The sequence below is a fragment of the Phodopus roborovskii genome, unplaced genomic scaffold (genome assembly GCF_943737965.1).
Source record: "Phodopus roborovskii unplaced genomic scaffold, PHOROB, whole genome shotgun sequence".
Taxonomy (NCBI): domain Eukaryota; kingdom Metazoa; phylum Chordata; class Mammalia; order Rodentia; family Cricetidae; genus Phodopus; species Phodopus roborovskii.
The window spans coordinates 6,630,945-6,647,054 of record NW_026126434.1 but is presented as its reverse complement, the minus strand read 5'-3'; the positions used below and the strand labels follow the sequence as shown (position 1 = coordinate 6,647,054).

The 16,110-nt window shown below is 36.8% G+C and overlaps 1 protein-coding gene across 2 annotated transcripts in view; it reads right to left on the bottom strand.

Moving 5' to 3' along the window:
• LOC127223979 (E3 SUMO-protein ligase RanBP2) overlaps positions 1-16,110 on the bottom strand; it is a 49,157-nt gene that overhangs the window by 5,811 nt on the left and 27,236 nt on the right. The window contains exons 18-24 of one of the 2 annotated variants that reach the window (XM_051186711.1): positions 14,087-14,222; positions 12,643-12,737; positions 6,937-11,698; positions 4,599-4,811; positions 3,709-3,801; positions 3,253-3,431; positions 851-1,052 (exon numbers count right to left, since the gene is read on the bottom strand). In XM_051186711.1, the coding sequence (XP_051042668.1) occupies positions 851-1,052; positions 3,253-3,431; positions 3,709-3,801; positions 4,599-4,811; positions 6,937-11,698; positions 12,643-12,737; positions 14,087-14,222 (5,680 nt within the window). The remainder of the gene's footprint in view (positions 1-850; positions 1,053-3,252; positions 3,432-3,708; positions 3,802-4,598; positions 4,812-6,936; positions 11,699-12,642; positions 12,738-14,086; positions 14,223-16,110) is intronic. The other variant, XM_051186712.1, reaches the window with a different exon arrangement.

The window sequence follows — 16,110 nt, the reverse complement described above, 5'->3', positions numbered from 1 at the left end:
AAGTTTAGAGGCCCTGTCTATAAATTCCACCAATGTATAGTTTCATGATAGCTGAAATTGCTTTGGCCTACTTAATTTTATCTGAAAACCTGGTTGTAAAGTTACTTTTTTTTTGTATTTTAAGATTCTAAAGTGCCCATAAATGTACAATTAGTGACCTAAGTTGGGACTACTTCTGGGGGAAAGGAAAAAAAAAAAAAAAAAAAAAAAAACCAAAAACAGGTAATATAGATAATGTACAGATATTAAAAAAAAATACAATTCACAAAGATACTTCTTCCAACTTAGAAAAACTAAGACATATAGTAATAAAAATAGTAATTACTGTAATTGACAAATTAGTAAGTTTTGAGGCTTGTACATATTTTAGTGTCATAAAAATTTAAAGCTCCTACTGTAATAATTCATAACTAAAGCATTGTGGATATGTTTGAGTAATGCTAATATAACTTAACAATAGTCAAGTAAAAACTTAAACACAAAGAAAATAACCATGCAAATTATTTTCTTTTATACAGACAGTCATGCTTTGTAGCTTAAAACCACAGGCCAGACAGATGTGGTAGTGCACACCTTTAATCCTAGCACGTGGGAGGTAAAGGCAAGTGTCTCTGTAAGGGCTATACAGAGACCCTGTCTTTAAAAGCAAATAATAATTAAATAAAGTGATAAGAATGTTATTATTTATTGTTTTATTTATTAAGAAGGCAGTATGACCTGTATGATTACTGTGACAAATACATTATGCTCCTATATTCATTTTAAACATTTTCAGCTAAGTTCTGAAAATGTGGAGAATATAGGCAATATCTTAAATATTATACAATGTAAACACATGACCAACTTTTACCTTGGCTTGGGACTTCCGTGTCAGTTTCTTTCCTAGTACACAAATCTACAGGCTTGTCCATAGTCCCAGAAACAGGAGATAAGCTACCAGATTTGGTGCTAGAATTAGGTTCTTCAGACTTATAAAAAAAAGGGTCTATCACTTCAGTATCACCTGTATGTGCATTACGAACTGCATCAGTTATTTTCTCACTCTGGGATTTCTGCAAAGAGAAAAGAACAAAACAATGTAACATTAAACCATCCCCTGCTCCACCCAAAAGGAAAAAAAAAGAAAAATAGTAAGTAGTTTTTATAAAGTTTGGTGTGTGTTTTTTAATCTTTACAATAACCACTGAAAAGGCAGAATAATTAAGAGTAATGAAAACTACTAAAAATAAACAGTAAACTTAGACCCAATCCACCTCACTGATTAAGTGAATGTCAAATGGTCTAAGCACTAGTAAAAATATTATTCAATCAGGGTTGTTTGTTTTTAATACAAAAACCACTAGGGGTTAGGGTAGTGTGAGGTCCTGTCTACAATACCAAAATTGATTTTTTTTTAAAGTTTATAATTCTATGAATTTGAGAATTCCTTCAAAAGCACAATTAGAACTCATTTAACAGATACAAATAACCTAAACAGATATTTCAAACAGAACCTTTCACTTATTTCTTTACAAGATCTTAAGAAAACCCTAGTCCTTTAGTTAGAACTATCAAATGCTTAGAGGAAAACATCAGACAAAAATCTCTTTTAGAAAATAGAAACACAGAAAAGTATTTCCCAATCTTATTACCATATACTACCATTAACTTTTTTTTTTTAAAGTTGTATTTGTTTATTTATTATGTATATAGTGTTCTGTCTCCATGTCTGCCTGCAGGCCAGAAGAGGGCACCAGATCTCATTATAGATGGTTGTGAGGCACCACATGGTTGCTGGGAATTGAACTCAGGAAGAGTAGCCAGTGTTCCTAACCTCTGAGCCATCTCTCCAACGCCTCCCCCCCAACTTTCTTTTTTTTTTTTAAAAGTGGGATTCACTATGTTGCCCTGACTGGCCTGGAATTCAAAGATCCACCTGCTTCTACCTGGAACTAAAGATGTGGGCCACCATTCCCAGTCCAGTATTAAGTTTTAATTTTTACTTGTATGTGTGTGAGAGATTATGCACAGGTGAGTTCAGATATCCACAGAGGCCAGAAGAGGGTACTGGGATCCTGGACCCTGGTGGTATAGTGTGTCAGGTGACTGACATGGATGGGTGCTTTAAGTGAACTGCATCTATCTAGCCCCCAATACTATTTTTATATGGAAGCTAAAGTTAATACCAGAAAACAACTCAACACTATTACCAAGGAACATTCATTTTAAAAGTAGTGAAAGACCAAAAAATAAAGAAAATGAAGGACGGTCTGACCTGGAAAGCTAACCAATATCTGTTCCTTGGAATTTGCTAACTTCCTCTCACAAGGCCCTAAGATAACAAGAATTCACACTGCCCCTCCTTTCCTGTGAGTCAGCAGGTGGTGAATAGGGTCCATAGGAAACAAAGAGATAGCTGCAACTCCGGTTTGCCCAGAGAAAATTAATTAGCACACCCTGAGGCCCTAAGGTCTGTTGATCCTAATAGCAGACCTTCCGGCCTCGTACTCAATGGACAGAGAGAGGGTCCCACCCCCTCCCTAAGCTTGTGGGTTTGCCTTTAAAAACACCTGGGCCTGGGCGAGGTGGCTGCTCTCTAGCCTGCATGGTGCTGGAGGAGCCCCTTTGCACAAACATTTCCTGATCATTAAAGCCTCTTGCGTGTTGCAGCAACTGGACTGGACATTGAGTTCTTGGGGTATCGACCGAGACTAGAAGACTCCTCATTCTGAGGGTCTTACAGTAGCAACAAAATTTACACAAATAGAAAGTGATACAAAACTATACCATAACCAAATGAAGTCTTTCCTAGAGATGCCAGAACCATCCACAAACTGAATGAAAAAAATCTGTATCACTTCAGCAAAGACAGTAAAATGGCACACCATTCACTACTCACTTAAGGTTAAAACTAACTGAGCCTTTGAAACACTCAGTCCTAAACAGGAAGTCACTATAAAATTCCTTCTAGCTGGGCATTGGTGTGCATTCCCAGCACTTGGGAGGCAGAGGCAGAGGCAAGTGGATCTCTGTGAGTTCGAGGCCAGCCTGGACTACAGAGCTAGTTGCAAGACAGGCTCCAAGGCCACAGAGAAACACTGTCTTGAGGAAAAAAATTTTCCATCTCAGGGGTCAAGGAACACCACAGAAGAAGAAACAAATCTAACATCTGTGCTTGCCAAGGCCAGTTATTACCACTTGATAATAAGATTTTAAGGTATTCCATCAACAGAGGCAAGAGACCTGCAAGGAGAACAATGGAGACAGTCTGACCTGAGCTTCATGAACTTTTTGAAGCTCTGACTGAAAATCCTCTCCGTTCCCATTGTCCTCATCTGTATCACTGCAGACTCCGCAGAAAAATGTAGGGGGGAGCTTCAAAGTGTCTGCCTTTGCTCTCTCTTCAACTGTTGGCTTCTTTTCCCAAACAATAACACATTCTTTGTCATTTTCTGAAAAAGTTACACAAGCAAAGATACAATCAGAAATTCAGCCCAATTGCCAGTCTGCAGGTTTTCAATGCAACTGAGAAATATCCATAAAAAGGATTATGAATGCTCATGAAGCTAGCCTACTGCCATCAAAATTAATCAGGGTTTTTCAACTAGTATTATTTTTTAAACATTTTTAAATGAGCAGTAAGTTAGCACATAAACAAAACAGGCAGTTACAGATATCAAACTAAAAGGGACCTTTAAAACATAAGACATCAAAATTGTATAAACATACCTGCTAGATTTTCTTCCCATTGTCTATATTTTTCTAAGTCATGCAGATAGAGTTTTCCATTAAGTTTCTTGACAGCCATTGCAAAATCTTCATCTTCAAATGTGATTCATTATATTGAATAAGAGAATTTTAGTAAGTACAAGGTTTTCTTAGCACAAACCCAGACTTAATCTTCACACTTTCTTTCACTATACATCTATGAAATACTCAGTTTTGCCAATCACAGACCTTCACCTCCTGTTTAAGTTTCCATTGTGCTCCTCTCATCTTTGAATGTCTGTCATTGCAGCACAGTTCCCAATCCTCAGTCACCCAACAACGTAGCATTCTATGCCACTGCCCAATGATCTCACTGGGACTTTGATGATGTTAGCTAGCTTTCCCCCTCTTTTACTTTGAATTTACTTCTGGAATTATGATTTCCAATTTCCTCAAAGTATCTGCCTGGCATCCAATAAGCATCTTTTTAAAGGGATTCTTTAATGAATGGCAATCTTCTGAGTATTCCATCCACTGAGATGTATGTATATATATATATATATGTGTGTGTGTGTATGTGTATATATATATATATATATATATATATATATATATATATATACACATACACACACACACACGTGTGTGTGTGTATATGGTAAATACATACTTCTAAGGGTAGTAGTCTAAGTTCTGAAAGTCTGCTTAGATTTTCTTTCTATATAGTTTCTATAACCCTAACTAGCCTGAAACTCCCCATGAATACAAACTCAAACATCCTACCTGAGCCTATCAAGTACTAGGATTAGAGGCATTGCCATATCTGGCAAAAAGTCAGGTTTTAAATAATTAAACTATACTCCCAATTGCTAAGATCACCAGGGGTAATTTTCAGTTAACAAAAGACTTACCATCCTCCTCTTCTTCACTAACATAATCTGCCCTATTCTTGTAACAAAAGAAAGTTGGAGGAAGCAATAGTTTGTCTGCAAGGGCTTTTTGCTCAGGAGTGGGAGTGAGCTCATACACAATGAGAACATCAGTATCTGAGGGAGGATCTTCAGGTTTACTCTTCTCTTGTGCTGTAACCAAGTCAAAACAACTGCTAAGATATGGTAACCAAACTAAAAACAAAAGAACATGAAATTTATCCATAGGTTAAAACAGCACACTGATAGAACACATACTTTGGAACAAATTAAGTGCTATAATGATCATGAATTAGAATTAGGAGCCTGGTTTAGTGTTCTATTAAAAACTCGTAGAGAATACAAAATTTTTAAAAATCCTTTTACTAGTCATTGGAAATTACTTATTTCTGTTATCCAAAAAGTATTCCTATGATCACACTCCATACACTAAACAGAAATTCAGGAAATGCATTTACAACTGAAACTTTTTTCAGTTGCATCTCCAGGATTATCCAACATAAAATTAGTATACCCAGAGTCAACCTTCATCAGTTCCTATAATCTTTATAGCAAACAACTTTAGGTGATATAGCATTGTATCCATTTTTACGTATTTTCAAGTGTGAAATTAGGTAAAAATTAATCATTCTATAATCATACTTTACCTATCAAGACAATTTCTGTGGCTAAAAACAACCCTATCTACTCCTACCTCATGAAAGAACAAAAATTTAGAGGGGGGGGGAAAGAACCCTATACCTGAGGTCTGTTCTGATATAGTAAGAATCTTTAGCTTGTAGGAACTGATAAACCAGTGCCATGTGTGTACCAGCTACTATGAGGGAAACATTCTCTAAAACCACTATGTCCAACATGGTAGCCTCCTCCCGTGTAACTGACTTCCTAACACTTGAAAGGTGGCTAAACCAAACTAACATGTCCTAGAAGTATGAACATGCACACTGGAGTCTACTGGCCCTTTTTTAAAATCCTCTTTAAAAGCTGAAATACTGTGTGTGTGTGTGTGTGTGTGTGTGTGTGTGTATTAAATTGAATAGATCATTAAAATTGGTCTTCTTTTATGCCACCAATTTCTTTTAGTGTTTCACTTTCTATGCTGCACACAAAAATTCAGACACACAGATCATACTTTATTTCTACTGGATGGTATTACTATAGAGAACTGGTACCTACCCTCCTGCAAGGTCAAGATGGTTTACTGGACACATTTCCCTCATTTGTTCTTAATGGGATTCTATAAATTCTAAATACTTAATGTCTAGTTAAGAAGCAACAAATTTCTATAAACGATTCACTACATAAGGAACACAAGTTACAGAATAGTATTTATAAAAGTAAGGTCTACTTTCAAATATAGTTTCTAAATTCTAAAGAGACATGTTTTACAAACATTCCACTGCCATCATATCTGAATACTTGCAGATAGTAGTGGCCAAAGTCAAAGATCAGAAAAACAGGTCTTCATTAAAATGAATTGAAAAGAATAAAGTACAACGAAGCAGAGACAGATGGACAGACATTAAACAAAATAGAAAATGAAGCAAAGAGAGCACAAAAGCACATAGATAACACCTAGGAAAATTTTTTTAAAAAACATTAAAAGCTGTTTGTTACACCACTACTCAGAAAGTATGTTTTGTAAAATGGCATTCTTTAGCATGCACACTGCAGTGTTAAGTTCTTTAATTCAGACAGCCAAAACTACTTGGATAAGGACTACCTCACACTGAGAATGCTGGCTCTATACCTTTGCACTCAGGTTGTGAGGTAGGGATGCTGGTCCAAAAGGCCATTGGATTAGATTTAAATAGGCTAAAATTAAATCCTAGAAAAATAAAGAATATTTTATTTTTTAACATCTTATGAAACAAAATGAATGACTCTTAAAATATAAGTCAGAGCCCTCAATTTATACCAATCTTGCTGTCTTACATATTCATTTATTCCCAAGTCTTTCTTTGCTAATTTAGTAAGAGGTGGTAATACTAACTCATTTAACACACATGTAACATCTCATTAACACAAGCTTCAAATGATTTTAAAACGAAACACTGAGGAATCAACATTTAAAAGACTCAAATACTCAGGAATCAGGTACACGAGTCTTGCACTACAGTTGGTTCTTTGGCTCTGCTTTATGATCTCTCCAGTTTGTTAGTTTGAATACTCAAACTTAGAGATTAAACTTGTTAGTTAGGGATTAAACTTGAATGTTCACTAACTAGTGTTTATGATACAACTTTGAGTAAAATATTACTTTCTTATAAAGCACTAAAGACACACACTTAAAAAAATCTTATTAACTCTAAAGACTTACCCTTTTCTGGTGCTTTAAATGTGTAACCTGGTAAAGACTCCTCCTTTGGACAGGCAATGACATTTCTGTCTTTGCCATCTGAAGACTGTCTGATGTTAGCCTGTGGTTCACACTTGGCAGGTTCTATTTTTCCTTCAGATCCACTCTGAACTTCTGAAGTAACTTCACTGTTGCTGTTTTTTAAAGGTGCATTAAAACTAAATCCAAACAAAGATCCAGTAGCTGAACTATTACCAAATGCAAATGGCTTTGATTTTTCACTACTAAAAATGCTTTTAACAGACTCTGAGCCAAATACAAACTTTGGAGGAGAAACCACTGCTTTTGGTGTTGTTTCAGAAGTGCTAGATGTTTCTCCGGCTTCTGAAGTTGCATCTATTTCCTCATCTCCCTGAGTTAAATCTGTCCTTTCTTTTGTGGTTTCTTCTAATACAGCTACAGCGATTTTGCCACATGGTGACTCTCTAGGAGTGCTCAAATGAGAAATATGAGGGGTTATCAAAGAATCTTTTTCTTGGGCTGTTTTTGCTTCATCAAAAACTTTCTTAAATGAATCTGCAACATCCTGTAGTTTAAAACGAACAGCTAAATGTTCTATTTTTCTTTCTCCATCTGCAAAATCACATGCAGTCCATACCCACACTCTTTCCGTCCCTTTCATATTTTGCAAAGTCATATCTGGAGTTATTCTGTGATTGGCACAAAGTTTTAATACTTGGTCCCTTCTCATAACTATTCGAACTTGCTTATTATCATAATTCTGTAAAATCTTTATATCACCAATGCCTCTTTCTTTCCATTGACCAACATCTTTATCATATCTATAGAGTTTTGCTCTGTGACTAAAAACAACTTGTTCATTTTCTTCACCACTGGATACTTCAACTAGATCAGGTAAGGGTACAACAGGCTCAAAGTACTGTCCATCTCTCTCTTCTTCTTGAGTAACATCAGATTCTTCATCAGTGCCAACTGAAGTTCCACTCTGATTCAACTTAGCAGGAGACTTAGATGGACTCAAGGCAGATTTAAAACTGAAATTAAATCCTGTAGTTGACTCACCAAAGCGGAAAAGGTTTTTCCGAACAGGGCTACTTGCCAATGGAGAAGCATGTACTGAGCTGCTGCTGATGCTGTCATCCAAGGCATCTTCCCGTAAGTCATAGTTATCCCATTCTAAGGTAGGCCCAGTGTTTTCAGGATTTTGCTTCACTGTTGTGTCTGAAGCACTGGAAGCATCCGCACCTGAACTTATGTTCTCTTCATCAGTGACCTTTACTTGATCATTTGTCAAAAACGTTTTGAAATCTTTCAGTCCACTCTTCATCTCCTCAGCTCTCTGTATTAACTTAGCAGCCCTGCCAGTATCTACAAGTTTATGGGGTGTCTGAAGGGGAATATCTAAGAGAAGTCGCTGACACTCCTCAAATTTCTGCTTGAATTCTTCAGCTAGCTCTGGTGTTTTAAACTTTGCAGCCAGCTGTTCCAGTTTGGCATCACCATCTGAAAAATCACTAGCTAGCCACATCCATGCTCTGTCTGACCCTGAGAGAGGCTTCAGGTTCATTGTAGTGGTTATCCAATGATTGGCACAGACTTTTAGCACTTGCTCTCTTCGCATCAGCATTCTTAGTTTACCATTGACTTCATTTTTGAGAATTTTTAAGTTCCCCAAACCTCTTTCTTTCCACTGACTTATCTCGGCATCAAATCTAAATAATTTCACCCTCTGTGAATACAAAACTTTTTCATCTTCTTCTCCTGTCACAAGCTCTACTTTTTCAGGCATCTGCACCACTGGCTCAAAATGGATGTCATCACTATCCTCAGTTTTATAGGCATCATCATCTTTCTCGAGATCAGAAGACGTATTGGCTTTCTCAGTCACTTTGCCACTTTGTGATGAGAATAATTTTTCTCCTGCACCTGAAAATCCCTTGAAATTGGGGTCTTTCTTGCCAAACTGAAATCCTTCTCTTGCAGTTGACTTTGCAAGATCTGCAAAGGTGAAAGTGCTGCTTGACTGACCAAAGATCACACTACTACCATTCTTCTGATCACTAACATCATGAGCTTGGAAACCAGTATCATTTTCAAGATGTTTTTCATTCTTCTTCTCTTGATTTCCCTTCTCTGGAATGCCAAATTTAAACCCATCAGCAGATACAGGAATGGAAAAACTAAATCCATCCTTGATTGACTTAAATTCTGTATTAGAACCCTGAAACGCAAAGGAAGGTGTTTTTTCTTGATCCACAAGTCCAAATTTAAATTTCTGCTCTGTAATGCCAAATTTAAAATTTTTTTCTGGAAAGTTACTTTTAAATTCTGTCCCCACTTGACTTCCTGCACATTCATTTAACTGTGATTTTGAGCCTGCTGTGAAAGCTGAGGGAGCTTCTACAGTAGACTTAGGAGTTGGCTTGGAGGAATCACAAGCCACACATTTTGGTGAAGAGCTCTCATTTTCTACAGAGCAAACACTACACTCCCACTGTCCTTCCTTTTTGGTAAACAATCCTTCAAATCCATTCTTAGGAAATTTGCTTGTCTCTGAAGAGGCAGATGCTGGGACAGCAGATGTAGGCTGATTCTGTTTATTTGGATTCTGACAAGTAATACATTGAGTAGCACTTCCTTCATTTTGCACTAAACACTGGCTGCAATCCCACTGTCCTTCCTTCTTGGTGAGCATACCCTCAAATCCACTCCTGGGAGCCTTATTCATCTCTGAAGTACCAAACTTGAAAGAGGCAGCAGATGGACTTTGTTTAACAGGATTATAACAAGCAACACATTTTATAGCATTTGCTTCATTTCTCACTGAACACAAACTACAATCCCATTGTCCTTCTTTCTTAGCAAACATGTCCTCAAATCCACCCTTTGGAGTTTTACTTATATCTGCCTTAAAAGAGGCAGGTGATGAAACAGAAGACAGAGCCTGTTTTCCTGGGTTCTGACAAGCAACACATTTTGTAGAACTTCCTTCATTTCGGACCAGGCATATATCGCAATCCCACTGTCCTTCCTTTTTAGAAAAAACGGATCTGAAATCACTGTCAACAGACTTAGGAAGCTCTCCTAGCCCAAATTTGAAAGATGTTTGAACAAAAGAAGATCCATTTTTGTTAGCAGACTTTGTGTTCTGACATGCAATGCACCTAGACACAGTGGGTTCATTTCTTACTAAACAAACACTGCAATCCCAATGATCTTCCTTACATGGAGTCATCAATGCAAATTGATCTTGAGTGTTTTCTGGGCCTGTCTTAGAAGCAAAGCCATTTTCACCTAACCGTGGGCCTAGGAGCTCTTTATTACTTGCCGAGTTTACATTTTGGCATGACACACATTTCTTAGCAGCTGCAGCATTCTTAAATGAGCAGCTGTTACAATGCCACCAAGACCCTTCCTTCTTTACAATCTGGAATTCAAAATTCAAGCTTCCACCATCAGATTTGCAAATATCCTTGTTGTCATGAGTTGCAGGTTCTTTTACGATTCTGATACTATGATTTGGTGCTGTAGGCACATTTGTACCTGAGGCTTTTAAAATGTTCTGGGCCTCTTCAAATTTACACTTAAATAGTGCTGCTTCCTCAGGAGTTTTGAATCTAATTGCAAGCTGTTCTGGTTTTGGCAACTCATCTGCATAGTCAAGGGCATGCCATACAAAAGATCTATCTGAGCCAGCATTTGGTGTCAGTTTCATATCTGAGCTAATGTAGTGATTTGCACAGATCTTTAATACTTGCTCTCGTCTCATCAAAAGGCGAATTTTACCAGATGTTTTATGCCTTAGTATTTTTACATTGCCTATACCACGTTCTTTCCATTCTTTGGATTCACCATCAAATCGGAACAACTTTGCACGATTGCAAAAGAATTCTTCTTCATCTTCCTCACCGGTTTTTACTTCTATCTTGTCAGGAAGAGGTACCACGGGCTCAAAGTGAGGCCCGTCATCATCCTCATCCCCATGAGCACTTCCTCCATCTGTTTCATAACTCTTATTTGCCAGATCTGAAGCAGGTGTTGCAAATATAGATTTCCCTGGACCATGAAAAGTAAACATATCATCACTTCTGCGAAAACCAGAATTCCTCTGCTGGTTTGAGCTCGTGTTTTCTGTAAGTGTCATTCCAGACACATTTTTGCTTCCAAAATTGAATGTGTTTCGAGATCCAATAATTTGACTAGAAATTGGTTTTGGTCCACTATAGCCATCTCCTTGCAAAGGTTTATCTGAAGTCAGAAGACCCAAAAGACTTTCACTATTACTATAAGCTGCTGAAGGAGGCTGTGTCACAACATGTGATGAAAATGTGAAGTCACCATCATTGGATTTGAAATTTGAGTTAAATTTAAAAGGCGTTGGCTGTGTTGTATGTGCTGGTGTTGTCAAAGGTGGCCTTATTACTTCACCTGGCATGGGCTGAACAAAATTGGTTTTTCCAAATTCCATAACCTTTGATTCTGCTGACCTTGAAGCATGAGCTACAAGTGGAGGTTTTGTGAAATACCCTGGTTCTGGCAAAGGTGGATTTGTGCTTGCCTGTTGAACATTATAATTAAAGTAATCATCACCCCTGGGTGATAGAATTCCTGTTGCAGGAGACTCAAAACGCAAGGGAGGACCATACATCTCCTGAGAGAACATACAAGCAGATGAACTTTGCACAGGTGGTGTGTGCATCTGTTGTGAATAGGCATAAATATGCTGTTGGGGTGGAAGCCTATTCATGCCATAAACCGGCCCCTAAAAGAAAAAATTAAAATACTTTACAGATTAATCATACAACTATAAAGAGCTACATACAAATCAACTCTCAAAAACATCAAATTCAGAGTATTATTCAGCAATTAGCACTAATGTACACAGAACATTAAGTGGCACCAACAGTGCTACAGACACCTGCATAGTTCCTTGGCATGTACTGATAAAAGAGCAGCTTAAAAATGTATACTTACAATGACTAGGAAAAATGCCTTCTTCAGTCACTAAACATCGAATGATGTTAATTAACAGTGATGATTATGACTAAAATTCACTGAGCATTTATTAATATAACTGGGCACTGTTTAAACATTTTATCTCATTTTAGGATCCTCAAAAATTGTATTATTCTAAGCCAAGCGTTGGTGGCGCATACCTTTAATCCCAACACTTAGGAGACAGAGACAGACAGATCTCTGTGAGTTTGAGGCCAGCATGGTCTACAGAGCTAGTTCCAGGACAGGCTCCAAAGCATTACAGAGAAACCCTGTCTCGAAAAACCAAAAAAAAAAAAAAAAAAAAAAAAAAACCCACTCATTTTAAAATAGATAACCTAAGATGTTAAAATAACTTGCCCAAGGTCACAATAAGCAGAAGAGGGGTCTAAATACATCCCCAGCTCTCTGTCCTTAAGTTCTCACTTTTAATTAATGTTAATAATATCTGGTTTGAGTCAATAGAATGGCAAACACCAGCCTAACAAAGCAGAAATATACTAGCCCCATTCCAACCAGAAAACACAAGAACTTCTATATTTAAAGTATTCCAAATGTTAAAACACAAAAATAAGATGACTAACAAATGCTTGTATTGTGAAGGTCATATAATTTCCAATACTGAACCACTTTCTCTTTTCAGTTTCTTTAAAAGAAGCCTAAACATTTAAAATGTAGATAGTTATAAATGTACAAGTTTTCCTTTGTTACCTTTGTGGGAGTAACATTAGCTGCTGGTCTGAGAAGATACTGTGAATTATATGCTGGTGACTGACTATAATACACTGAAGGGCCAGTAGTTGCAACTAAAAACAAACAAACAAAACAAAACAAAAAACAGAAGAAAACAATGTTAAAAGTCTATTCTACAGTTCAGAATATCTAGACAAGAATTATAAATACAAAATAGGCAAAGAAAGTTTTAATTAGTCTGATCTTTACATTTCTATATACTGAGATAACCCATAAAGCAATCAATAAATGGAAAAAATACTATTATATGCATAAAAATATAACACTGCAATTATCAACACGAACAAGTGCTTAACAAGCATCCTAGAACAGGCATATGCTACTTGATCTCCTCACTCAGAGGCAGGCATATTTCTGGAGTTTCAGTCAAAGCTACATAGTGAGAGATTCTCACTCAAAACCAAGAAAAAAGCAAATGGCCATCTAAGATCAGTGGGATGTAAAAGCACAGAACTCATCAACAGTAGTAAATACTGTAGTCACAAAGGATTTAATAACCAAAATGCATCTGATGACCTAAAGTTTAAAAGAAGTCTTGAAAATCCACACAATAGCATGGTTACAGAGTATGAACTCAAACTATTACTGAGATTTTCAAGCATAAAATCATCTAATATAATCATGAAAAGGATATTACAATAAGCATATGGCCAATGACATGGCTTAGCAGGTGGAGGTGGCTACCATACAAACCTAGTAATATGACTTTCATTTCCAGAACATATAAAGATAGATTGTCTTCTGACCACACATGTGGTATGGAACATACATACATATATACACACAGGAAGGACAGAAAATAAATAATAAATAACAAGAGAACAACTCATGGGCTTTCCGGTGAATAATCATGTTTCAAAATAAGGGCTGGAGAGATGACTCAGTCAAAAAAGGCTAGGCTCAGAATCAAAATAAATTAACTTACTGTCTCTCGAAACACCATCAAAGTAACTCAAGAAGTTTAAGTTCTAATTTATTAGGTACCTCTTAGCACCTAACTATACTGGTCAACATGTTTCAATTTATGGAACATTTCACAGTTTAGCTATGATATATATAAAAAGATTTTAAAGCATTCCTTAAGCTTTAATATATATAGCTAGGTATGATTTGTTTTGTTTCTGATTGGATTTATAAAATTTCAGTATACTAAATATAGAGTTTTGGCAAACATGTAAATAGACATATACTGGAATATACAAAACATAAGACAAGTTAAATTCACAAGTACCTATTTAAATGTTGGGGGAGACTGAGCTCATTTACAGCTCAGAGATAGAACACCTATCTAACAAGCACAAAGCTCCAAGTTTAAGTCTCAGTACTACAGAAAAGGGAAAACATTAAAAAAAAGAGGGGTTCTATTTTATTGGAATCTGAAGTTTTCCAGCTACCAGTTTACCTGTTAGCGGAGCCCCGTGAAAAGTTTGTGAGCCCTGATACCCATCAGGAGCTGGGTCTTGTCCATAATGTTCTGCAGGCCAGCGATGAGGGGATGCAGAGTTATTGCTGTTTAGCTTCAATTCCTGCATTTCTTTCTATTTAAAGAAAAACAAAAAAAGGAATGTTAAACATTTAATTATATAGTGCAAGTGTCTCAGCGAACACTTAGCAGATATTTTAAATTTAAATACTTAGTAGTATCTTTTAGAATATGCTTTCCACTGGAATCTGGGTACTTGAGAACATGACTCCTTAATTTGTTAAAATCTGTCTGCTCTAATCATTCACTTCAACTCTAGCCCAAAGAACTGACTCCTTAAATCTCATTCCATTTCTATTTCATACTTGACTATCATTAATCTTCATAAAATTTATTCCTTACCTACTCAAAAATTTGAGACCTACAAATAAACTTCTTTTTCTGATAATAACTGTCCTCAAGCACTTTGAGCTACCTACTCAGCTTCTCAGGTCTTCTCCCCATTCTGTTCTGTTCTGTTCTGTTCTGCCTCTCTGCTTCTGCTTATCTGGACTAGTCAACACTGATGGCGGTTTCTCAATAATTAACCATATGGGAGATTGACAACAAATTTACAAGTAATGACAAATTACAGCAAATGAAAACAGTATCTGCTCAAAATTTATCATGTGTACATTCTTAGTCATACCATGTCATTAGTAAACAATATAACTCAAATAGACAGACATAGATTAGATAGATATAGGGAAAGACAGAACTGGTAATCTGAGGATCCAGTCTGAGGTAAGAGCTAGTGGCTGGCTGCTTTGCTTCTCTGATCTTTCAAGCTTCTCCCTTTAACATCTGACTTCTTGTTTGTATTATGAAGATCAATTAGAATTCGTGCTTACACATCTAACCAATTTAAGATGAGATCAGGGGAAAAAAACAAACAAAACAAAACAAACTAGTATAACTATCTGCTTTCTTATTCTAGAAATGTTTAATCTGGAGTGGTAGCTCACATATGTAATCCCAGCATATGGGAAAATGAACAGGAAAACTACAAGTTTGAGACTATACTATACTATAATCGATGTCTCAAACACATAAACAACCAAATAAAATAAGTGTTTTAAATATTTCCTTCTATTTTCAATTTAAAAATAGTCCCCCTTCATCTACCTACTCAACTGTCTAGATGCTGCACATCCACAAATAAAAGACTCAGGAAACGAATGTTATCCAGTTCATGGTTCTGAACTTGATCAACAATATAAACCTAACTGTTAATATTAAAAGAATTTAAGAGCCTGGGGAGATGACTCAGTCTGTAAGTGCCTGTGCAACAGGCATAAAAATCTGAGTTCAGACTCCAGTGCCCACATCAAAGGCTTGGCCTGCTTGTCTGAACAAATACTGTAGCAGAGGGTGAAGACAGGTGATTCCCCAGAGCTCACTTAGCCAACCTAGCCAAGTATGAACTACAAATTCAATGAGCATAAAAAAAAGGTAGAGACAAAGAACTCAAGACTCTGTGGCTTCCACATGGACCCACCTGCATGGACACACGTCACATATATATACCCACATGCATGCACGCACACAAACACACACTTTTTAAAGAACCAAAAGTGTGATGACAACTGGTTTCAACAATTCTCAAACTTTACAAAAAAAAAATAAATCAGACGAAAGTAAGAAATCAGGGGCTGGAGAGATGGCTCAGCAGTTGAGAGCACTGGATGTTCTTCCAGAGGACCCAAGTCCAATCCCAGCACCCACATGGCAGCTCATAACTGTCTCTAAGTCCAGTTCCAGGGGGATCTGGAACCCCCACACAGGCATACTTGTAGGCAAAACACCAATAAACATAAATTATATAATTTTTAAGAGAAATCAAATTGTTCAATAACAGTAACTCAGAGTTCTGTATAGTACCCAGTGTTCCAGGCTCACCAACTAGTGCTCTACTACATTTCTGCAGTTATACTGGCGAGGTATACTGAAGGAAGCTCATTGAA